At 42.9% G+C, this 26,167-nt stretch overlaps 1 protein-coding gene across 6 annotated transcripts in view; it reads right to left on the reverse strand.

The window, feature by feature from the left end:
• SEMA5A (semaphorin 5A) overlaps nucleotides 1–26,167 on the reverse strand; it is a 567,470-nt gene that overhangs the window by 96,617 nt on the left and 444,686 nt on the right. For all 6 annotated transcript variants that reach the window (XM_086361189.1, XM_086361183.1, XM_086361185.1 and 3 more), the window contains 2 exons: nucleotides 23,808–24,015; nucleotides 3,143–3,260 (listed from right to left, as the gene is read on the reverse strand). In XM_086361189.1, the coding sequence (XP_086217315.1) occupies nucleotides 3,143–3,260; nucleotides 23,808–24,015 (326 nt within the window). The remainder of the gene's footprint in view (nucleotides 1–3,142; nucleotides 3,261–23,807; nucleotides 24,016–26,167) is intronic.

Below are 26,167 nucleotides of genomic sequence, written 5' to 3' on the forward strand. Positions count from 1 at the left end.
AGAGTTGGGTAATATAGGATTTCCCAAATTCTGCCTGGCAACGTACATTAAATCAGAAAAATACACCCTTTTCTTTCCTTAGCTTTGCTCGAAGTGATACAATTTATTGTCTGTTGTTGGATGCTTTGCATATTCTTATCAAAAGTGTATCTTGGTAAATAACCAATTACATTGAATGAGATGGGAGAGATGGTTGTGTGTAATGAAATCACCTCAAATCAGGGGGAAAAAAAAAAACCCTCTTAAGTGTGTTTTAGGGACAGTGAATCAGAGATCACATCTCAGCCACATTTTCCAAAAAGAGGTGGTGGAGGGGCAGCTCTGAAACCAGGGTAGGTCCACATCACCCCCTGACCTTTCCTGAGTTTGTATCAGAAGCTGTCCTCTCAGCAGAAAGAAGCAACTTTAGTGATAACCCTCCAGTCGCTTCTTAAATATCTGGTCACCTTCATTTTCTGACCATAGAAACATACACGTGTACTTGTTACAAACTAAGTGGGCGAGTGTGTATTTCGCATTATGTAATTAAGCATGTCGCAGATAGCCACTGAAACACCCTTGAGCCCTGGACCATGACTTTATTGCTTAAGAAGAACTGCTGTTACCTTCTGCCCCGCTTTTAAGCATTAAAATAGTAAGGTCAAACTTCTGCAAGAAGATGTGCTGATTCTTCTAAAGTGAATGTCTGAACTTTTAAAGCTACATGTCACATAGCACACTTTGTGTTGTCTTTAGCTGCAAAGAATTTAAAGGGGATACCCCTGTGCTTGTACAGTGCGGTTCAGACAGAAGAAAGGACTTCACACAGACAGTGGCATGTTTGAACCGGTTTCAAAGACAAGACACTGCAGATGTGTTGGCCCCTAAATTCAGAGATCCGGAGCTAAAGAACAAAAAGGACTGGCAGCTCAGCCCACCCCCTTCATGGCTTTGCTGAGAGCCTGGATGCGGTGAGGCACCCTCCTTTAGAGGGAAAAGCCTACACTTTGTGCCAACAATTGGGGAATGACACCGGTTTAATCACCTTACCTTCCTCCAGTCACTCTGCCTGCTTGTCTCACTTACAAACTGAAGGACAGCCTTTGTGACACATGCTTAGATAATGCAAAAAGCAGCTTCCTTGATAGGAAATGGACAGACTGTTCCAATGTCTCCGGCTGTTTGGAACAGAAGGATCATCACGGGTTTAGCATAAGGGACGGTGTCCCTCCTTTCTCATCTGTCTTGCAGGGTGAGAAAGGCCAGGGCTGATAAGAATGCACATGGGCAGTGAGGTGATGGCCAAGGGACTTACCTAAATCCTAAATGTGCTGAAGTTAATAGTTGTTGCTCATATTCTCCAAGGACAGAAAAATAGAACTTGGGATGACTTAACTGACAGCTCTGAAGACAAAGGAGAAGAAAGGCCGGATTGTGCAAGTGAGGACCCAGATAAACACAACGGCAAAGGCAAGAGTGGAATGTGCGTTCTTGGATTCAGAGTCTGACTGTAAATGGACTGGAGCTTCTCCACATTCCGCAGGGTTCCCTGGGGGAATGCACTTTAGGCTGCTTCTCCCAGGAATTCCCTGACCCTGCTCAGTAGAGAAGACACTGTGCCACATGGGGTTCCATCACACTATCCTTTAGTTTGTTTAAAAGCTCTGTTTCCCCGCTTCTGGAATTATAGCTCCCAGGAGATATGGATGGGTGTGGAAGATACTATTTTATTGATATTAATGCTACAAAGGGCAAAATAGTCCACACCAAACTCTGGAGACAAAAAAATCCAAGAATTAACAGAGATGTTAGATCCCACTTGCAAACCAGCACTATTTTCTCTTAAGATCATACATGTGTGTGTGTGTGTGTGTGTGTGTGTGTGTGTGTGTTCAGTCATGTCCAGCTCTTTGCAATCCCATGGACTGTAGCCTGCGAGTCTCCCCTGTTTGTGGAATTTTCCAGGCAAGAATACTGGAGTGGGTTGCCTTCTCCTGCTCCAGGGATTCTTCCTGACCCAGGGATCAAACTCTCATCTCCTATGTCTCCTGCATTAGCGGGTGGATTATTTTCTCTTTTTTTCCCCTGAAATTTAGGTATATTTAATTGGAGGATAATTGTTTACAATGTTTTGTTGGTTTTTGCCACACATCCCCATGAATCAGCCACAGGTATACAGATGTCCCCTCCCTCGTGAACCTCCCTCCCACTTTCCAGCCCATCCCACCCCTCTAGGTTGTCACAGAGAACCGAGTTTGGGCTCCCTGGGTCGTACAGCAAATTCCCACTGGCTAAGGACTTTCCATATGGAAATGTATATGTCTCCATGCTACTCCGTCAGCTCGCCCCACCCTCTCCTTCCCCTGACTGTGTCCACAAGTCTGCTCCCTAGGACTGCATTTCCACTGCTTCCCTGCAAACAGGTTCATCAGAACCATCTTTTAGATTCCATAATAGTAGTGTTATTCACTCAGTCGTGTCTGACTTTTTATGCCCCACGGACTGTAGCCCACCAGGCTCCTTTGTCTATGGGATTCACCAGGCAAGAATACTGGAGAGGATTGCCATTCCCTTCTCTAGAAGGTCTTCCCAATGCAGAGATTGAACCCGGGTCTCTTGCATTGCAGACAGATTCTTAACCGTTTGAGCTACAGGGAAGTCCTCTAGATTTCTTATGTATGTGTTAATATATGATAATTGTTTTTCTCTTTTTGCTTGCTTCACTTGCTTTACTCTGTATAATAGGCTCTAGGTTCATTCACCTCATTAGAACTGACTCAAATGCATTCCTTTTTATGGCTGAGTGATACTCCATGATATCTGTGTACCACAGCTTCTTTATCCATTCATCTGTTGATGGACATCTAGGTTGCCTCCATGTCCTAGCTATTGTAAATAGTGCTGGCAGGCAGATTCTTGAGCCACCAGCAAAGCCACTTCTCTTAAGATATTTCTTTTCAAAGTGGACAGCAAGTCATGGCAGCATCCTGTGTGGCTTGGTGCAGGAAGAGCTGAATGAGTTAAGAAAGCACAGACCAGATTTATGAGGAAGGTTCTCATAGGAAAAGGAATGTATGCCACAGAAGAGTGGGTTAGGACTGTGGGTTAGGACCGCTGGGGTCCCAGGGACAGTGCTTCCAGAGCTGGGGACCCGGACACTCACAGGACAGGTCGCGATGCTCTGCTCCCACTGCGTCATGCTCAGGCTCTCCTCCAGGCTCGTGCATTTCTTCATCACCAGGTCCCAGCCACAGTACGGGTCCTGGGCCCCAATGCAGGCACTGAAAACACACACCAAAGGGTCATCAGAAAGGCAGGTTAATCTAGAACAAAAGAGGTAAGCTAAGAGTTAACCCTTAGGACTTGATGTAGGAGCTAGTTATGTGAAACAAAAGCTTCCGTCTGCACGTTAGAGAACATAGCTAACTGCATACACCAGTAAGTATCTAATTAAAATTAAACAAATTAATTTTAGTTGAAATGTCTATTTTTTTCTAAGATATAGAAAATGACTATCAGTGCTAACATGGTGACTTTAGGTGTTATGAATGATCTAAAGTCAGACTTTTGCTCAAGAATACTAGTTACCACCTCCACCGCCACCACAACCAACATCATCCCATGAATAATAGGCATTATTTGTGATAAGTAAAATTATTACATCGATACACTAACAGCTTTTATAGGAAGGTATTAATATTTTCGCTTTATTTGTCATCATAATCATTATCACTACCACCACCATCATCACTACGTCATCCTCACCCACTTAATGACAGATATTATTGGTTAAACAGACTGTGATCTATAAGATTATTACATAATTTAACCATTTAAACAACTCTAATGAGGAAGTGAAAGTGAAGTCGCTCAGTCGTGTCTGACTCTTTGCGACCCCATGGACTGCAGCCTACCAGGCTCCTCCATCTATGGGATTCTCCAGGCAAGAATACTGGAGTGGGTTGCCATTTCCTTCTCCAGGGGATCTTCCCGACCCAGGGATTGAACCCAGGTCTCCCACATTGCAGGCAGATGCTTTAACCTCTGAGCCACCAGGGAAGACTTCTAATGAGGAAGGTTGTTACTGATAAGAAAAAAGAGACACTGAAAATTTCTAAAATTTGCCCAAGGACAAACAAATACACACCCAAACCTGTAACACGACTGGTTCAAATATAATAAAATAAATAAGTCTTCCTTTTGAGTAGCAGACTTTAAAAATGTATTAAAATTTTCCATTTAATAGTGGTTTAGTATAGCCCTGTCTATAATATTCAATATACTGTATCATAAATACTGTAGACAGTAGATACTTTATTCTAACTCTGTCTCCGTGAAAGAGTTCATATACAAAATAGGAATGATTAGATAAAGATTTCTGGCCAACAACAACAGCAACAGATACAATAGAAGGCTGGGAATTCCCTGGAAGCCCAGTGGTTAGGGTTCTGTGCTTCCAGAACAGGAGGCACAGATTTGGTCCTGGCAGGGGAACTAAGATCCTATAAGCCATGGGGTGTGGCCCAAAATAAAAATTAAAAAATCCAGGAGATGTGGGGAGGGAGGAAGCAGACAGAGGACAGTGAGAGGGCCAGAATGGTATAGAAAATGCTCCCACAGACAAGCAGCCCATTGGACACTTTCTCTTAAGAGCCAGGAGGTCAGGGACGAAGGACACGGTAGTGAGCAAAGGCAGCGAATACAGCCTGGGAGTGACAAGGTCTACCAAGTTAGGACAGAGCTCACAAGAGACTATGGCCACCTCCAACACTTCGGCCACCTGATGCGAAGAGCCAACTCATTAGAAAAGACCCTGAATCTGGGACAGATTGAAGGTGGGAAGAGAAGGGGACGACAGAGGATGAGATGGTTAGATGACATCACTGACTCAATGGACATGAGTTTGAGCAAGCTCCAGGAGATGGTGAAGGACAGGGAAGTCCAGCAGGCTGCAGTCCATGGCGTCTCAAAGAGTTGAGCACAACATAGCAACTGAGCGACAACAACAATAAGAGACTGAAGATGCTATCGAGCTACCAGTTCGCTGAGAGCAGGACTACAAATTCTTACTTAATCATCAAACATGGGGCCAGGGAGGTAGTCTAAATAATAATGTCATTAATATTAATTATATTAAAAACCCCTTATTAACAAATCAAATATGCTAACCTTGAATAGAGTGCTGTTCTAGAAACTTGACCTCTATCTCCTCATTTAAACCTCATAAAAGCTTTAAATACACTACCCCCATTAGCTACTCCACTTAGTCTCATTTTAAAAGGGAAAAGAATAATCAAAGAATAGAATGGAGACAAAGACAAAGGAGAAGTCCAAGTTCCACAGTTGGGGATGATAATCCAAAGGCAATAAATCAAGCAATAGAGGAAAATATGGCTGGTTAAGTTACTATGTAATTACTGCTTATTAACCAGCCAAAGTTCAAAGGGTTAAAACTGGTGGTTCTCACTGCAGGACCAGGCTGGGGTGGAAAGGAGTGTCAAACAGTTACCTTCCCCATAACCTCACTGGGGCTTTTTGATAAGTGCCCTGTAGCTGTTAAAAGATAAACTGAGGCCTTTTAAACTTTTCGGGGGACTTCCCTGGTGGCTCAGTGGTAAACAACATGCCTGCCTGTGGAGGAGACACAGGTTCAATCTCTGGGTTGGGAAGATTCCCTAGAACAGGAAATGGCAACCCATTCAAGTATTCTTGCCTGGGAAATTCCATGCACAGAGGAGCCTGGCGGGCTACAGTCCATGGGTTACAAACAGCAGGACACAACTGAGTGACTGAACAACAGCAGCAACAAAATTAAACCATTCAAGAGTTTCTTTGAGCAAAGGAGCTAAGAAGCAGTTTTTATAGGGAAGATTCCCTGGTGGCTCAGAGGAAAAGAATCTGCCTACAAGGCTGGAGACCTGGTTTTGCTCCCTGGGTCAGAAAGATCCCCTGGAGAAGGGAATGGCTGCCCACTCCAGTCTTCTTGATGGGAGAATTCCATGGACAGAGGACCCTGGCAGGTTACAGTCCATGGGGTCGCAAAGAGTAGGACACAACTGAATGACCAACACTTTGAGTTGAGAAGCAAGGCAAGAAAGTTATTTGATTGCCTGCAGCTTAAGAGGCACCTTACTTGGGAAAGCCTGGTTGGCTGCTTGCCATCTTGTTCTTAAGTTTCACCTTCTCTGATCCCAGTGTGCTGACTGGGTCAGGCAGGCCCAGCCCCTACTCCTACTGAAACATCCCTGCCGGATGCTCAGCGTACATCACACGGCGGGATCTACTACATGTTTGATTCTGTTTTCCCATCGGTGGGAAAAAAGGGCTTCGAGAATTATTCGAGAAGCCTGGATTTGATTTCATGCTTTTTTTTTTTTTTTTTTAATTAAAGCAACATGACCATGAGACAAACTTCACCTTCCAAAAAGAAGGAAATTTCACCAAGCCCCTAATTTTGCCTGAGACTTCCCCTTGCAAAGTTGCCGGTAGAACTGAAGCAATGCCACAGGGTTACAAGGAATAGTTAAGCTGCTTTATACGAAAAGCAGCTTATAGTAACATCACTTTCTTCTGATACCACTGATGGTTTTGCAGTTTCTTAAAATGACACTTAAAACACTAAAACTTCTCTATAATCATAAGAGCCCATTCATTAAAAATACCATTTATATATAAACATGTTTTCCTCACAGTAAGTATTTCATACCACAAGGAACATTCTAATGATCTCTACCAATATTCTAAATAACACCTTAAGGAAAACTAGTAATGACTTCTTATTTTTGGAAGGTGGGTCTCTGAAGGAGGTTGTGTCGAAATCACAGACTCCCTACCAGTGCAGCCATTGTGGAAGTGGCTTTTCTTTATTCCGCCATGAAAATGTGTTTCTTTCTGTGATGAATCTTTTCAATAATATTTTTTTTTCTTATTTTGTTAAGAACTTTAGATTATTTTCAGCTGACTTATTGCTCTGGTGTCTGAAAGTATATGAATTCAGAAAAAAATGTTGGTCAGAATCCAAGATTTAATTTGAAAACACATTTATTGAAAAGCATATTTTAGAGCAAATTTATATTTTTAGAGGTAGGCCTTAATTCTAGAAGGATAAACTACTTTCCTTTTTACAGGAAATTTATCTAAATTAAAATTTATATAAACTCTTCCTTTACTTTTTAAAGTTTACAATTATGCTATTTGTTAAGTAATAGAAAAAAAAGGCATATTCATCAAAATCTTTCTACTGTATATCTGGAAAGCTGGTGCTAAATACTGAATATCATCCTCTTGTGTATTAGATTAAGTATCGATGACTTCATCTGGCTTGTTTCCATCACACTAACTGCCATTATGTCAACTTATTTTTGATATTAGGAATTTTTGCTGTATCAACAAAATTTATTCATGAAACATGGAACATCAGAAGTGTTCCCATCATTCATTTCTTCATCACATGCTTAGCACCTGCTGTGAACTGACCTTGAAAGTGATGGGTGTACCAGGCAAACAAAAGAGACAGTCAGTGTACCAAAGAACTCACTTCTTAGTGAAGGAAATAAACTTGAAACAACTACAACAACAGCCAGTTGCAAAGTAAAAAAAAAAAAAAAAATGAAAAGGGGATGAGGAAGTATGCAGAGAGAGGCATTTAAGATGGGGCCAATAAGATGACTAGAGTGATCGACATGATACTTTTCAGGGAAAATAGAACATTTTAGCAGGGAGATCAGAATGAGGCAGCAAAACCAGCTGGGAGAGAGCTTGAGGGTCTAAAGGAACACCCAGTAAACGGATGCGGGGTTTTGGAAGAAGCTTGGTGTGTAGAATCTGCTGAGCGCTCCAGCCTCCCTCCCTAAGGACTTAGGTTTCCTTGTAAATGCTGCATGCATCTTTAAGGTGTTTCCCAAATTCTACGCAAGAATCAATCACATGTCAAATATCGCTATTTATTTGTATTATCATGAGGATGATAGTGAGAGAGAGAATAATTTATCTGTTCATGAATGATAGTGCCTTAATTTCTAAGACAATCTCAGGTGCCTTATTCTTAATCACTAAGTCACCATATACTTCAGAATCTGTTTTTACTTTGAGCTGCATTAAAAGCATTACACTACTAAAAATAAGATGGAGACATTCCAATGAGACAGTAACCCTTTTGAAGAAGGGCTTCCCTCCTGGCTCAGATGGTAAAGAAACTGCCTTCAATGCAGGAGGCCCAGGTTGGATCCCCAGGTTGGGAAGACCCCCTAGAAGAGGAAATGATACCCACTCCAACACTTGCCTGGAGAATCCCATGGACAGAGGAGCCTGGTGATTTAAAATCTATTACGTCCTAAAGAGATGGACACAACTGAGCAACTAACACTTTCACTTTCTGAAAAATGCATTCTAAGACATCCGCAAACTCCTCAACTGGTAAATCTAATTGGAGCATATTGTTTTCCCCCTGTTTCCTCTTCTATAAAACTGGAATGATAATGCTCACCTCACTGGGTTGTTCTGAGGATTAAATACATCATGTAGTTAAGAAAAAAAAAGCAACCAAACAGAACAAAGTATTTTGAGATGTGATGTACATAGCTGTTCTACTTAATGCATGCATGCATCCTCAGTTGTGTCCAACTCTTTGCAACCCCATGAACTACATAGCCTGGCAGACTCCTCTGTCCATAGAATTTTCTAGGCAAGAATAGTGGAGTGGGTTGCCATTGCCTACTCCAGGGGATCTTCCTAACCTAGGGATTGAAATTGTGTCTCTTGTTCTCTTGCACTGGCAGGCGGATTCTTTACCACTGGTGCCACTTGGGAAGCCCCTTCATCCTTAACCTCTAAACATAATTACAAATTAATATATGCGGTTGATTTTTGAGAGCATCTGAAAACATTGTATTCCAAAAATACTAACTCTGTGAACACCTTGGGGTCTTTATTTAATAAGGGCATGTGTCACACCAGGATGTGTTCCTTTAGGTATTTCAGCTACACATTTGGGTCGATTTATAATGACTTTTTAACTACCTGCATATGCTTGCACAGTGCCGTGGTTTGAAGGCACAAGAACCAGGAGTGAACTTGCAGCCCAGTGAGGGAGGAAGACCATGGTCATGATCATTGCTTGACACCAGAGTTGATGACTGTTAAGTAAGACGTCCAGACAACCGGAGCTACTGGTGTCAGAGAGAGCTGTGGCCCAGGTGAGTTCCAGGAAGTTGGCCTTTGAATGAAGCTGGGGATTAGCTGAGTAAGAAGAACATCCCTGGTCATTATGGCCCTGGGAAGGACAACATGGAGTCACATGCCCATGGCATGATCAGGGAGGTAAGCCAAGCAGCTTGGATGGGCTGAAGTTTCCTCAAGGTTCCAGAGAAGTGTAGTGATGCAATTAAAACAGTGCTTTGCTTAAGCATGAGGAATTTGTCTGTGGTGTATTGGATGTATATGACATCTACTAGGAGATTAATTTGTAATTCCCAAGAAGAACTGAGATACAAGTACATTGGAAACAGCATTTTTTTTAAAGTTAGGACACATGCCAAGTAAACAGAAGACATAATTATCAATAAAAATATGTGTCCACACTCATGATGCACAGCATTTTGAAGGCTATGATTTGTAGAGAAAGTTAATGAACTAGAATATCAATTAGTCACTAACATTCAATATATTAAAAACTATTCACTATTGGCTTATCATTAAATTACATTGATTAAATAAAATGAGGATTTTTCACATTTCAATTTGCTTTTATCATCAAGTTCAAAATAACTGATTTGCACTGCTGGAAATAGTAAGCAAATGGTTTTTAGTTAAAATCTTAGTAGGGAGATAGAACACTCAGGTTTTCCTGAAAATTTTGTTTTAAAACTGAGCTAGACTGATATAAATTTTGCAGTGAGGCATTATGGGAAAATTAATAGTTTAAACAAATAGTGAAAAAAGTGGGGGGTCTGAAATAAGCAAAGCAAAAATGCTTCCTGGAAATTGAGCAGTTGTGATCAATTTTGGTTTCTGATGTGATACAGAGAGTCCTGTTTTATCCAGTTTTCCCACATAGATTACTGAGCTGTTTATCTTGGCCTCTGGGTGGACCTCAGTCACTGGGGACTTTTCTCTTGTCCAAACACAATGATTTTCTGGAAAGGTCATTCTGCCCTTTGAAAGAGAAGCTCTCCAGGGAAGGCGGGCTATCCAGTTTTGTACTTAGGGACAAAAGGGGCCCAGAGGGCAAACATGGGCCCTTCCCAGCTCAGGGCTGTTGAAGGAATTTCCAAGTGACCGGAAAATGCTGCGTCCTGCGCCAGGAGAAAAAGAAGAGCATCACTGGAGTCTTCTTCCAGGGAAAAGTCTACACTTTGGTATCCTATCCTCTCTACTCTGTACAAAAGAGGTAGCTACAGGTTCCAATCCCCTCTTCTGCCTGGCCAATCAAGGAAAACAATGCAGACACAATTACTTTTTGCCCCCCTCATGTTTAATCAAGAGAAATCCTTCTGTGCATGAGGGTTTAGTGGGCAGAATCAGAGGACACAGGAGGAGTCAAAGGGTCAACAGTAGCACCTGAAGAATGTAAGTGTCAAGTCACATATTTTAATTTTTACACAAAACCCTATAGGAAAGTAAGTCCAGAGTGGGGAGGGAAATATTATGTTGGCTTCTTACAATTCACTCAATAGTTTGCCCATGACTGAGTGAATGAGGCTTGAGCCAAGGTGTTAGCACAGTCCATCCCAGGAAGGACATCCACCCATCTCAGCAGAATAGTGGAGGCAAGTATGGTGCCCATGTTGCCTCTGGATTCTCTGTTACCCTCCCCAACCACTGGGAAGGGCCTGGTGACAGCACCAAAGATAAGCACTTGACCTTCCTCACACCTGGCACCGGTCAGCCTCCATCGGTGTCTGAACCTCAGCCCCTCTTGTAAAGACAGGTACTCACTCACCTGAAACAGGGGATTACTGAATTTCCACTGGCAGATGCACCTGCCTATTGGATGGGACCATGCTGACATCACTCACCTACAAACAGAGTGTGGTTGTGGTAGAAAATCCCTTTGCTCAAACAGACTAGAGCTAGGTAAATAACTGAATGCAAGGAGCAGAATCTAGCCTGATGGGTCCCCTACATCTCAGACAATGTGAAGTTGTTTAAAGGTGCAAGAACAAATTCCTGACAGCTCAGTGTGCCCTCTGTTTGGTCCAGAGGCAAGTGAAGCTTATCTGGACAAAGAAGGCAAAACACGTGTATAACAGCAGCCCTGGCTCCTCAGGACCTAGGTGAACTGAATATAATACTCAGGCAGGAAAGGAGAGGAGCATCTCATACTGAATTCTTTTTATTTGTCAGACCCATTATATGGTCTCTGTCTTTTCATTTTCCTGGTGGCTAAGATGGTAAAGAATCTGCCTGCAATGCAGAAGGATCTCCTCCTTGGATCGGGGAGATCCCCCAGAGAAGGGAACAGAATTCCATTCCTGTATTCTTGCCTGGAGAATGCCATGGACAGAGGAGGCTGGTGGGCTACAGTCCATGGGGTCGCAAGAGTCAGACATGACTCAGCGACTAACACTTAACACACTGAGTCACTTGCTCACAATCACACATCAAGCTAAAGTCTTATCCAGATCCACCTGCATCCAGAGCTCATGGTCTTTCCATATGGGAGCTGCTTTGTGCTGACAGAGGGATGATGACTTCCTTAAGAATCACTAATTCATTGGACCAGGCTGCAAATACAATCTTACGGGGACTCAGGGAATAAAAGCCAAGGTGTTTCTGCTGAGAATAACTCAGATGCAAAAATCCGGTGTTGCCTATAAGCTTGCTGCAGCCCAAACTTACCCATAGAGCACTGTTGTTGTTCAGTCACCCAGTCATGTCTGACTCTTTGCGACCCCATAGACTGCAGCACGCCTGGCCTCCCTGTCCCTCACCCTCTCCCGAAGTTTGCCCAAGATCATGCCCATTACATCAGTGATGCCATCCAGCCTTCTCATCCTCTGATGCCCTCTTCTCCTTCTGCCCTCAATCTTTTCTAGCATCAGGGACTTTTCCAATGAGTCGGCTGTTCACACCTAAATACTGGAGCTTCAGCTTCAGCATCAGTCCTTCCAATGAATATTCAGGGTTGATTTCCCTTAAAATTGACTGGTTTGATCTCCCTGCTATCCAAGGGACTTTCAGAAGTCTTCTCCAGCACCCCAGTTTGAAGGAGTGGTGGAATAGAGTTCGTTACATAGCTTTCAATCTGCAAGCTCAAAAACAGGAGGCCAGTGGAGTGGACAGTAAATAATGAAACCTTGCAGTGTGAATCCTTTAGTTGCGCCTCTCAATACGAATGAGGTACAAAGGGTTGGTAATTACACTGATTTTAAAACTCTATCCAAGATGACTATTTGGAACCCAGACTGCCACTTATAAGACAGTAACATACTCATTTAGGAAACCAACCAGAGAGTGAAACCCCAAAACTATTGGGTGACTAAGGAAAGCTAAGAACTTGTACTAGCGGATTTGACTTGTGGAAAATTCTTTGCAGTTTCTTGTTCTTAGAAACTTATTCTCCATTGTAATGACAATATGATTACTTTAACACATTTGGCAAAAGAAGAGAAGGAAAAAAGTGTACTCATAATTCTAAGGTTGTGGGGGCAGCCCATAGCATCTCTGCAAGATGACACTCATATGTTTTCTTTGCTTTCATTTTCTACCTGGATCAAATATATGTCTACATCATTGTCAAAGGTGGATGTACCATGATCCTACTGCACACTGAACTCCCTCACTTCATGAGACCTTCTAAGATTCTGTGATTAACTCGAGAATTTTTTTTTGTTAGTATTTGACATTCTTTTCCTTAGAACAGAGAATTCCTTTTAGAATAGAGAATTCCTCCCAAATTGTAAGCGTCCTACTTCACATAAACCCCATTTCCCCTGAATACTACTGAAGAGTAGTATGACATATTTCTTAATTTACTGGTTTAATTCATCCATGTTCATGTTCAATGCATGCTTTGTCTGTTCCTTATCCACCCTGCCTTGGGTGTGTGACTTAATGACTCTGCTGGAAGACACTGTGTTCCAGTTCAGGCCTACCTCCAATCCACTCTTACAGGGTTGTAATCAGCATGTTGGCATGTATTTTACAGTTGTAAATATCATGTGGACATATATACTTTTTGTTCTATTTTCTAAACAGTGTTAATGACGGCAAACACATGATGTCAGCTTATTTTTTTCAGTTCAGATCGTATCATATACATGTCTTCATAGTTACCATTTAATGATTTAAGAATAATCCACTGAGGGAATACTCCACCAAGTCAGTATACATAACTTGGTAATTAATTCCCTTACTATTGGAAATTTAAGATTAGAGCACTGGTTGTGATTCAGACATAGCTTAAAAAATAACTGGAAAGGAACAGCAGGCTTGGAGATTAGGTCGTAGTGGAGTCTAGGATCAGACTTTAATGATAAATCAATTTTGGGATAAAGTCTAAAGTAAGTCCAAGGTCCTCTGGTTTGAGTCCAGAAGAGATATTTGGGAGATTTTATTTATGTCAGAATTTCTTATTAGATTCTGAGCCCAGGAAGACAGGGTAAGGATGTGTCATCTGTCATCATATACACAGAACCTAGCTTGGTGGTTGGTACCCTCGAGGTTCAATAAATATACTATGAGTGAATTAACTAAGGAAATCCCACAGTCTGTAGAGGCTACACCAAAGCCAGTGCCAATAAAAGCTCAAGACACTGAGATTTAGAAGACTCTTGAGAGTCTCTTGGACAGGAGGGAGATCAAACCAGTCAATCCTAAAGGAAATCAGTCCTGAATATTCATTGGAAGCACTGATGCGGAAGCTGAAGCTCCAATCCTTTAGCCACCTGATGCAAAGAGCCGACTCATTGGAAAAGACTCTGATGCTGGGAAAGATGGAAGGCATGAGGAGAAGGGGATGACAGAGGACGAGATGGTTGAGTGGCATCACCAACTTGATGGACATGAGCTTGAGCAAACTCCAGGAGACTGAAGGACAGGGAAGCCTGGCGTGCTTCAGTCCATGGGGTCCCAAAGAGTTGGACACGACTTAGCAACTGAACAGCAGCAAGTTTTTTGAGACAGCAAAAGAGACACAGATGTATAGAACAGTCTTTTGGACTCTGTGGGAGAGGGAGAGGGTGGGATGATTTGGGAGAATGGCATTGAAACACGTATATCATACAAGAAATGAATCGCCAGTCCAGGTTCGATGCAGGATACAGGATGCTTGGGGCTGGTGCACTGGGATGACCCAGAGGGATGGTACGGGGAGGGAGGTGGGAGGGGGGTTCAGGATGGGGAGCACGTGTACACCCATGGAGGATTCATGTTGATGTATTGCAAAACTAATACAATATTGTAAAGTAATTAGCCTCCAATTAAAATAAATTTAAATTTAAAAAAATAAAATAAAGGGAGAATATTTATTTTGTAAAATGGGTACTTGTCAAAACATCCTTTTGATGTTTATATGATTCATAACTGAGTGGTTAAGTTTGTCTTACTGGGGGACTTTTCGGGGATTCTGCAATTTCTCTCTATTTACTGTGCTTGTCTCATCAGGCAAATGATTTTTTTAGAGAATATTTCATTAATAAAGGTGCCAATTATTAACTCCACCTCTTAAAACTTTGTTCTTTCAAATAATATACATCCTGCAGTAACTTAATTTTGATATTAATCGTCTTCATGAGGTGTTAACGTTTTTTTAATTACAGGCTAACTAGAATTTGAAATGTAGTTATTTGAATGGAATAACTAGACATCCATTTAAAAAGGGAGTTAAAGTTTTTTCTTAATGGTTTCCTCTTTCCCTCCAGTTGTATAAGCAAAATTTAAAAGAGATGTCTCTTATGTTATATATAGGCTGGGGTTCTTCCAGTTCTCAGCTTTTCTTCTCTCTCCAAATAGTTTTTTTATAACAAGGCAAAAATAAAACAAATACCTAAGGACTAAGGGCTTCCAGTCCTTTGGGTAATGTTTTACATCACTGCTACACTTTTCTGTGGGCTTTCCAGGTGGTGCTAGTGGTAAAGAACCTGTCTAACAATGCAGGAGATGTAAGACGTGGATTTGATCCCATGGGTCAGGAGAATCCCATGGATAGCAGAGGCTGCTGGACTACAGTCCATAGCGTGGCTCAGAGTCAGACACAACTGAAGCAGCTTATCACTCATGCATGCATACTTTTCTTTAAAGAAAGCTTTACAGTTTCTCAAGAATTGAGGGTTTTTTTTTTTTTTCTTTTTAAGGTCATGAAGAAAAATAGTAGAAAGGAGAGAGGCAGAGTATCCATTTGTTAATTTGATAAGTATTTACTGAGCCTGTCTCTGGCCAGGCACATGCTGAAGGCTACAGGGAGCCTAGAAAGACAGTGCCAGCCTTTGGAGTTCATGTTCTCAAGGGCAGAAGGAAGCCTCCCCTTGCAGCCCATACTCAGAATTCCAGTTTCTGTTCTGTGACTGATGAGTCTTTATACAATCTCTCTCTGATTCCGATCCAATTCCTCATCTGTGAAATGTTGACTCTACAGCCTAATAGGTTTATCTTAGCTCATAATTGTGGTGGGTGTCAAATAAAAAATAAAAACTTGATGAGTGTCTGAAGAGTAGAAAATATTAACTGGGTTTAGAGTTAAATTATGTAATTTAATACTTAATGGATGTAATTTAACACCCAATTTTAAATGTTAGTGTATATAATGATGCAAGGCACGTTGGTTCATTTGAAAGGCATATATGACAATAATCTAAGTCAGGAATCAGCAAATGACAGCCCATGGTCCTAATCCAGCCTATTCCCTGAAGTCTCACTGAAACACAGGGGAGGCAGATTCTTGGCCCCAGTATCCTGGTGACTGTCACATCTCCATGTCAGGCAAAGCTTAACCACAGCTGACCTAAGCTTAGGTGGAGTGCCCCGGGATGCTCCAATCACGCACATGCGAGGATTATGAGCGCCTGCTACAAAGCTGCTTTCCTTCCACCTTGCTGTGCTCCAGGCAGGGTTTCGTGAGATAGTTTCTCATTGCCTCCCGAGTTCTAATGAGGCATAAGGGTTTCTGCCCCCTACTCTCACCCCTACTAGAGTCCAGTTGGAGGCATAAAACTGTAGCACGTACCCAGTTCCTCAGCCATGTGGGGCCCAAGTTCTTCTGTGGGTTATCAGCTGTGAGATAAGGACCCTGGGTTGTTTTGTTTTGGTGTCATCTGTGGGATAAGGGCCCTGGATTGCTGTTGCCTGGCAGCTCAGTTATTAAGTCGTGTCCGACTCTGTGACTCCATGAGCTTTAGATAACCAGGCTCCTCTGTCCATGGGATTTCCCAGGCAAGAATACTAGAGTGGGTTGCCATTTCCTTTATTTCAGAGAATCTTCCTGACTCAGGGATCAAACCCACATCTCCTATGTCTCCTGCATTGGCAGGTGGTAGTTTTACCTGCTGAGACACCAGGGAAGCCCAAGGAACTTGGGTAGCTGATACATTTTCTGTTCTTACTTTCATTGTCTATGTAAATACTGAACTATCTGACTCTAAAAGTAAATTGTTTCTCTGCCTGATGAATCTGTGTGCCTTGCTGACATACAACCACACCCACTCATTATGATCTGAGGCTGCTTCCATGCTGCAAGGATGGAGTAGAGAAGTGGCAACAGAGACCCTACAGCCTGGGAAGCCTGAAGCATCTTCTATCCAGTTCTTTACAGAGGACATGTGCCAACCCACTGATCTAATTAATGCACAACCTTAAAATGACTTTAAAGTCTAAGTCAAAAGCCCTACCACTCCACTTCCCCAGGGTTTCTTTTCTTTAGACCTGGGGAGTTTCATTCAGCTGAATTAACTGGAAGGTCACACAATTTCCTTGGAGGTGGGAGGCAGGGGATAACAGCTTGATTCCTGGATGTGATGGTTATAGTCTGAGTCCTGTGGTCATTCCTTTCTTCCTAAAGCAGGGAGATGAGAACACTATCAATCCTTGGCCAGTCTCTTCTTTTGCAAGTGGCTGGTTATGACTTTACCTTGGTATTTGTATCAGCAGGAATTAAGTTAATGGCTATTCTTGGCTGCTTCATCCTGTGCATCCCTATGAAGACCTTGAACCACTTTCATGCTGGGAGCCCCTGACTGTGCACCAGCCTCATGTGAGGATGACATCAGCTTACCTACACTCCATTTCACAGGCTGTGCATATGTGCTAAGTTGCTTCAGTCCTGTCTGACTCTTTGAGACCCAGCAGGCCATAACCCACCAGGCTCCTCTGTCCGTGAGATTCTCCAAGCAAGAACACTGGAGAGGGTTGCCTTACCCTCCTCTAGGGGGTCTTCCTGACTCACAGGTTGAACCCTCGTCTCTTAAGTTTCTTGCACTGGCAGGCGGATTGTTTACCACTAGCACCACCAGGGAAGCCCTTCACAGGCTGTACCCACATCCAGCTCTTCCTAAACACACATGTTCCTTAGAATTCAGCAAATATGATTCATTTCATGAAACTAACACATGTGTGTGGTAAATAAGTCCTGGAGTATGAAGGGCACACAGGAAAAGTAACCTTTCTCTCCCACTCTACATCCTCAGAAGTCATCCCCCATTCTGATCAGCTGCTTTATTATTTGCATCATTTTTCCATGCTATTTCTTAAATGGGTTGTGCAGAAAAAAAAAAAAAAAGACTAAAATTAAAACAAGATCTTTCTGCTCATTTTTTTGAGGTCAAACTTGACCAAAATATATTTTTAAGATATTGTTCTTTCAAAATACCATTCTGAGGAAAACAGTTATGGGAAGTTAAAAACATCATGCCGTTGGCCCCAAGTTACAATGTGTGCACAGCATGGATGGCACAGGCGTGCACATTATTTTGGCCTCTCCTGGGTCCAGGGTCACCTCTAGAACAGCTGGAGGATAAAGACTCATTTTACAGTAGCCCAGCGGTATAAAACCTCCTTTTGGTCTCCTTAACCCAGCCTGGTGGCAGTCATAATAAAGAAAGGACTAATGGGAGGAAGCTGGGGGTACTTGTCAATAGACTGAGTTCAGCCTGTCCTGGTACTAATTCTAGCTCTCAGCAACTCCATGGAAAATGCCATCAAATGGTCCATCCCTGCTGAAATCGGATGACTGAGCATGACATATTCTTTGTACCAGGAGGAGCAGAGAGAACCAAAAATAAAGTCTGGGCCTTGGGAGCAAGAGAGTTCAGCTCCGAACCTGAGTTTTGAATGCAAGAGCTATGTGACCTCGGGCAGGGCACCAGAAATCCCAGCTACCATTTCTTTATCTGAAAATTGGAGATGCTGTTTGACTTTACTGTCAGGGTGCTGTGATTAAGGAAAGTGGGGATAAGATCCAGCATAGTGGCAGACATAGAAGAATCTTGGAAAACTGTATCAGGTGTTATAATTTCTAAGCATTGCATCAGATATCAAACTGCCTTGCCTCTGAGAAACAGATATTAACAAAATGAACAATGTGAGTATGATTCTGAAGGAGGTAAGTAATTTAGTTAAGCTTAATTTCTCTTCTTAAACACTTCAAAATTTACTCATAAAATTGATTTTCTGATAACAAAATTACTTATTCTATTATAAAAAGCATAATTAGTATTGTTAGTGTAAAGAAAAATGCAATAGATTTCTGTGTATTAAGTTTGTATCCTGCAATAAAAGATCAGAAAGAGAAATTAAAGAAACAATCTCATTTACCTTCACAGCAAAAAGGATAAAAGACCTAGCCTAGGAATAAACCTACCAAAGGAGGCAAAAACCCGTACTCCAAAAGCCATAAGACAAGATGAAAGAAATCAAACATAACACAAACAGATGGAAAGATATACCATGCTCTTAGATTGGAAGAGTCAATATTGTCAAAATGACTATACTACCCAAGGCAATCTACAGACTCAACGTGTGCTAAGTCACTGCAGTCTTGTACGTCTCTTTGTCCCTATGGGCTATAGCTGCCCAGGCTCCTCTGTCCATGGGATTCTCCCGGCAAGGATACTGGAGCAGATTGCCATGTCCTCCTCTGGGGGATCTTCTCCACCCAGGGACTGAACCCCTGTCTCCTGTGTCTCCTGCACTGGCAGGCTGGTTCTCCACCACTAGGACCACCTGGGAAGCAGTCCCTACCAAATTACCAATGGCATTTGTTATAGGCCTAGAACAAAATATTTAAAAATTTGTACAGACACAAAAAACCCTAAATAAGCAAAGCAATACTGAGGAAGAAAATCAGAGCTGCAGGAATCAGGCTCCCTGACATCAGGCTATACTACAAAGTTATGGTCATCCAAAGAGTATGGCACTGGCACAAACAATGTACATATGGATCAATGGAACAAGTCAGAAAGCCCGGAAATGAGCCCACACACCTGTGGGCAATTAATCTATAACAAAGGCGGCAAGACAATACAATGGAGAAAAGACAGTCTCTTCAATAAGTGGTGCTAGGAAAACCAGACAGCTACATATAAAAGAACGAAATTAGAACATTGTCTAACACAGGAGCACTCAACCTCCAGGATCTAATACCTGATGATCTGAGGTGTAGTCATAGAAATAAGCGCACAATAAATGTAGTGGGCTTGAATTACCCTGACACCATCTGCATTCTCATCTGCGGAAAAGTCGTCTCCCACCAAACTGGTGTCTGGTGCCAAAAAAGGTGGGGACACCTGTTCTAATACCATACCCAAAAATTAACTTAAAATAGATTAAAGATCTAAATGGAAGACTATACTATAAAATTCTTAGAGGGAAAACACAGGCAGAATACTCTGACATAAATTGCAGCAATATCTTTTTTGATCCATCTCCTACAAAAATGGAAATAAAAAGGAAAATTAAAACAAATGGGACTTAATGAAATTCAAAAGCTTTCGCACAGCCAAGGAAACCATAAACAAAATGAAAAGACAACCCTCAGAATGGGAGAGAATGTTTGCAAACAAAGTAACCCACAGAGGATTAATCTCCAAAATTTACAAATAGCTCATGAAACTCAACATAAAGAAAACACAAACAACCCAGTTAAAAAATGGGCAGAAGACATAAATATATATTTACCCAAAGAAGACACACAGATGGCCAAAAGGCACATGAAAAATGTTCAACACTGCTAACTATGAGAGAAATAAAAATCAAAACTAAAATAACACCTCACACAAGTCAGAAATACCATCATCAAAAAGTCTATAAATAATAAATGTTGGAAAAGGTATGAAGAAAAGGGAATTCTCCTAAACTGCTCGTGGGAATGTAAATTGGTGCTGCCACTGTGGAAAACAGTGTGGAGCTTCCTTAAAACTAAAAATGGAGCTCTGTATGGTCCAGCAATTCCACTCCCGGGCATATTTCCAGAGAAAATCATGGCTCGAAAATATGCACACACATACTCACTGCAGCGCTGTTTACAATAGCAATGTCAGAGACGTAATCTAAATGTTCATCGACAGAAAAATAGATACAGAACACGTGGGACATATATAAAATGGGATATCACTCAACCACTAAAACAAATGAAATGGTGGCTCAGATGGTAAAGAATCTGCCTGCAATGTGGGCGACCTGGGTTTGATCTCCTGGGAAGACCCCCTGGAGAAGGAAATGGCTACCCACTCCAATATTTCTGCTGGAGAATTCCATGGACAGAGGAGCCTGGCTGGCTACGGTCCATGGGATCGCAAAGAGCTGGACACGACTGCACGACTTTTACTTTCACTTTCACATTAACACAAATGAAATGCCATTTACAACAAGATGGATGGAGAGATTACCATACTAAGTGAAATGTCAGGCAGAGAAAGACAAATGTCATAGTGTTGCTTATATGTGGAATTCAACAAAAATTATACAAGTGAACTTATTTACAAAACAGAAACAGATTCACAGACTTAGAAAACAAACTTGTGGTTACCAAAGGGGAAAGGTGGTTGAGGGCATAAGTTGGGAGTTTGGGACTGACATACACACACTGCTGCTGCTGCTGCTAAGTCACTTCAGTCGTGTCCGACTCTGTGCGACCCCATAGACAGCAGCCCACCAGGCTCCCCCGTCCCTGGGATTCTCCAGGCAAGAACACTGGAGTGGGTTGCCATTTCCTTCTCCAATGCATGAAAGTGAAAAGTGAAAGTGAAGTCGCTCAGTTGTGTCCGACTCTTAATGACCCCATGGACTGCAGCCCACCAGGCTTCTCCATCCGTGGGATTTTCCAGGCAAGAGTACTGGAGTGGGGTGCCATTGCCTTCTCCAATATACACACTACTATCTTTAAAATAGATAACCAATAAGGATAAACTGTATAGCACAGGGAACTCTGCTCAATATTCTGTAATAACCTAAATAGGAAAATACTTGAAAAAAATAAATATATGTATAGCCGAATTGCTTTGTTGTACACCTAAAACTAACACAACATTGTCAACAAATTATCGTCCAATGTAAAATAAAAATTAAAAAAAAGAAAAAAATAAGAGTGAGGGGACATAGGTATAACTGTGGCTGATTCATGTTGATGTTTGGCCATAACCAACACAATACTGCAAAGCAATTCTCCTTCAGTTAAAAATAAATAAATTTATTTCAAAAAGAAAAAAATAGTATATTTAACAATTAGTATCCTATTCCTCTACAGCGTGTTTCTTTAGGCATATTTCTTGAAAATTAAAATTGCTTTTGTCTAGAAAAAACACACTATCTTTCTCCATAATTTATAAAAGTCTGGTCATGTAGCTATCAGTTCCTTAAAAATTGATTCTTTTTTTTCTCCCGGGAATGTTAAGAGAGGATTTCTTGTCTTTCTATGAGAGGAAGATGACAGAAAAACTTTGGAAGAAATTCAGAGAAACTCTTGGGTTGAAATCTTTAGATTCTCTTTCCTCAAATGGAGCATTTAAGGGTCAAATACAAACTAACCCAGTCTGTTGTGAGTACACAGAGGATCACAGTCTATCAGTTTACAATAAATATCATCTCTCACTGCTTTTCCCTGAGCAAGTGGACAAGAAAACAGCAGGCAGATTCAGCTCTGGATAGAACTGTAAAATTCTGTCCTCCCAGAAGCCTGATACAGACAGACAAGAGGCTTATTCTCCTGAAAGGAACAGGGGAGACTGTCAACTCCTCCTGGGCAGCTGTGCCTGGAGGCTGCTGGTGCCTGTGGATTCATGACTGAGCTGCAAGTGCAGTTGCCTAGGAGATGAGAGGCGTGCAGATGATGCCTGCCTTGCTTGACCTGATTCAGGATCTAGTTGCCTAAGCGGCATCTACACGTTGCTGAGCTAACAGAGCGCCAGAGAAAAGGGGAATTGCCTCCTGCTCTGCCTGCAACGCAGGAGACCTGGGTTAGACCCCTGGGTTGGGAAAATCCCCTGCAGAAGGAAATGGCAACTCACTCCGTTATTCTTGCCTAAGAATTCTATGGACAGAGGAGCCTGGAGGGCTATAGTCCATTAGTCACAAACAGTCGGACACAACTGAGCAGCTAAAACTTTTTGCAAGGCGCTAACATCCATTCTGGCAGCAGGAACACCTGTGTTTGGCTCGGGTCTGACTTCTTGTGTGATGTCCTCTGTCACATCCCCAGAGCTTCCTGGCCTGGAGCTGGAAGACTGGTCACCTTTCAGGTTCACTGAACTTGTGACACTCCCACAGGCAAGACCCCAGCCTTCCCGGTCAACCACTGAGCTATCAAGAACTGGGCCAGAACAATTTCTGCCCTGGGCCAGCACTGCGGGAAACACAAAGCAGAACAAACTACAAGCAGCCATTGGTTACATTTAGGGAAAAGCTGTTACATAAAAGATAGTCGTTAATCAATATCACTATTTGTTTTCAGCAATCACAAGAGCATTGTTATTAGTTGGGAGGGCCCTAATGTTATTTGTTTCTCAACACTCTGATACCAAAAGAGGAATTTTATTATATACTGTGCTGTCTAAAACCATCTATAAAGCAATATTGTCATGATTGTCATTAAATATAAGAATCTTTTTCTATGTAAGAATACTGACTTTGCAGAGTGCTTTAAATCTTGCACAATATATATTATTCAGTTAGATTCTACAGCAATTAGTATGTGTTAGATAAGAAAGGCGGGCTTGCTAGGTGGCTCAGTGGTAAAGAATCCACCTGCCAATGTAGGAGCCATGGGAGATGTGGGTTTTGATCCCTGGGTTGGGAAGATCCCCTATAGGAGAGAATGGCAACCCACTCCAGTATTCCCAAGGGACAGAGGAGACTGGTGGGCTATAGTCCATGGGGTTGCAAAGAGTCAGAGACAACTAAGCAACTGAACACACAACACACATAGATAAATACTTTAGTGACCAGGTCAATATATATATATATAACTTGTGCCAGATTAATTCAGGAAGACCAAATATCAGCATTATCATTCAGTGCTGCGGGCGTGCTCAGTCATTTCAGTCATGTCTGACTCTGTGACCCTTTGGACTGCAGCCTACCAGTCTCCTCTCTCCACAGGATTCTCCACGAAAGAATACTGGAGTGGGTTGCCATTTCCTTCTCCAAACTCACTGAACAATTCACTTCAATCCTAACATCTGCTTACAGATGTCATACAGGGGTTCTTCTTCCAGGGATGCTGATGTATTATGGTTGGCATAGCAAGCTGGCGTGTATCAGAAGTCTGCATCCTGGGATGCAGGACACACAAGGATGCTCTGGTCCCCATCCATCCTCAGGGCTCCTGAACCCTCTCCCTGGGCGGGGTGTCTACAAGGGGCGCCAGCATGTGGGATGGACCCCCCTCCCCGGGGCTGCCCTACCTGCGTGAGCGGTAGAACTGGCACCTCTTCAGCGGGATCTTGGCCACGTGCTCTCGCAGGCCCGCGAACAGGACACTCTGGCTGTGCAGGATCCGCAGGCTCCTGACGGGCTCGGGTCGCCTCTCAGGGAAGAGCTCCATCTCTTCCAGCACACAGCCGCCGGAGGTCTGGGTCAGGGGCGCCCGCACCTTCTTAATGGTGCCATAATCTGCGGAGGCAACAGGGAAAGCAGAAAAGTGAGGTCAGCAGTCTCACCGTCACTCACCAGCTAAGCCACCAGGCTTCTCCAGGTGGGCTGCACATAGGGCCATCTGAGGAGCTTGGACAAATGCCAGGAGACCCACCCTGGAGGTGTTCAGTGAGCCACACTGGACGTGGGGCCAGGCACCAGTATTTTGACAGCTCTCAGCACAAGCGAAATAAAACCGGAATTAGGACCACTTGGCTACCAGCTGCCTGGTTCCCACACAGGTCCAGAGACCCAGAGCATGGCAGAGCTTGAAAGAAAAAAAGAAAGTGAAGTCGCTTAGTCATGTCCAAGTCTTTGCGACCCTGTGGAGTGTATCCCACCAGGATCCTCCGTCCATGGGATTTTCCAGGCAAGAGTACTGGAGTGGGTTGTCAGTCCCTTCTCCAGGGGATATTCCCAACGCAGGGATCGAACCCTGGTCTCCTGCACTGCAGACAGATGCTTTACCGTCTGAGCCACCAGGGAAGCCCACATCAGAGCTTACCGTGGTCCAAAGCAGCCAGCTTTGCACCATCCCATGGAGAACACCAGGTGAGAGGGGCTGGATTCTCGGTATCAGACAGAGGAGCTGACTCTGCTGCCCAACACAGTGGACCCCATCTGACAGACAGCTGCAGATATGCAGGCGGCCAAGGAGGCTTCTGCTTCCTTCCTGTCCTGAAAGTATCTCCGTCTCTGTGTCTGCATCTAGACACACACACACTCCCTCTCTCAGACTTGTTCTCTGGGATGCTCTCCTGGGTCTCAGCTCCATGGATTCTTCTTTCCTATCCTACTGAACATCCATTTCGACCCATCACCCTCCTTCCTCCATATTTTCTGCTCATCACGTGTTTACACGCATTTTGGTCTTAAGTGCTGCCCCAGGACAAGAGGGCCGGGGTCACGTGAACCAACAGATCCCCCCGGAGCGGCTGTGAGGGACACGGAGGAGGGTCCTCCCAGCCAGTAAGGGGCACGGCACCGTCAAACCCCCAGGTCGGGACACAGACTTGAAACATAGGATGTTGTCTGTGGTGCATGGATGTGAAACCCCACCCCCTCTAGCCAGTCTGCCAATCCAGGGCATGGATCCAACCCTCCTGAAGCACCTCTGAGAGCAGCTGGCAAGCTCCTCAGATCACCCTGGCTGAAGAAAACCCAAGGGAACTTAGGTTCAAAACATCACAGTTCTCACTCTATCAACACAGATGAGGCTACGAAGTCTTCTTAAAGAGGAAGTGGAATCCACAACCTTTGGCTTCAAGGCCTCTGATCGATCTGCTAATCTCAGAAGATTTGGACAGAAATTACCTTTCCAGTTTTCCATTCCTAGGAGAGTCTTTACAGATGGAGGATGTACAAAGTGGATATATGTTATCCTGAGTTCATTAAGGAATATGTATCTGAAACATCTCCAGTGATCATTCATTGATTATGAGCTGTTTTAAGTATTATGTATGTAATAGTCTATTTAATTTTGCATATAATAATATATTCAGTATCATTAAATCATTGCTCAATTTTATTTTAGGTTAGTTGGTAAAACATGTAAATTTTGAGAAAGCTCAAGCACAAATAGAATTGCTATGGATGCTGGGAAGATTAAAAATAAGGAGAATCCCATGGACAGAGGAGCCTGGTGGGCTACAGTGCATAGGGTTGCAAAGAGTCAGACATGACTGAAGTGCCTTAACATGCATACACACACTTGTGTTTAAGGGAAGAGTGTGTTTGTGAACACACAGCAAAGTATGGGGATGGAGAGATCAGGGGGCAGATGATGTAGCAAGGCAGCATTTTAATAAATAATCAGACTTCAGTGTGGAAGAAAATCTGTATGTATTTATTATATAAGTCAATCTAATTTTGACTTGGAGACCTCAGTTCCCAGCTGGTGGGAAGTTCAACCCAGTGAGGTTCAGGTCTTCCTGCCTGTATGATGCAACGGAACAAAGTTGAGCAGAGCATCAGGGCAGTGGTGCAAACAAAGTGGGAGCTTCACGGAAGTTGACTTCAGCATCCACCGGCAGATGGAATTGCCAGGCTTCCTGTGGACCAGCAACAGGCAGGGAGCCCCTGCTGCCCTTCAGGAAACCCTGACAACCAAACAAGGTTTGACACTAAAGAT

Source organism: Bos grunniens, chromosome 20, assembly GCF_055505025.1.
Source record: "Bos grunniens cultivar Pamir isolate PY7600 chromosome 20, Bosgru_T2T1.0, whole genome shotgun sequence".
Lineage (NCBI taxonomy): Eukaryota > Metazoa > Chordata > Mammalia > Artiodactyla > Bovidae > Bos > Bos grunniens.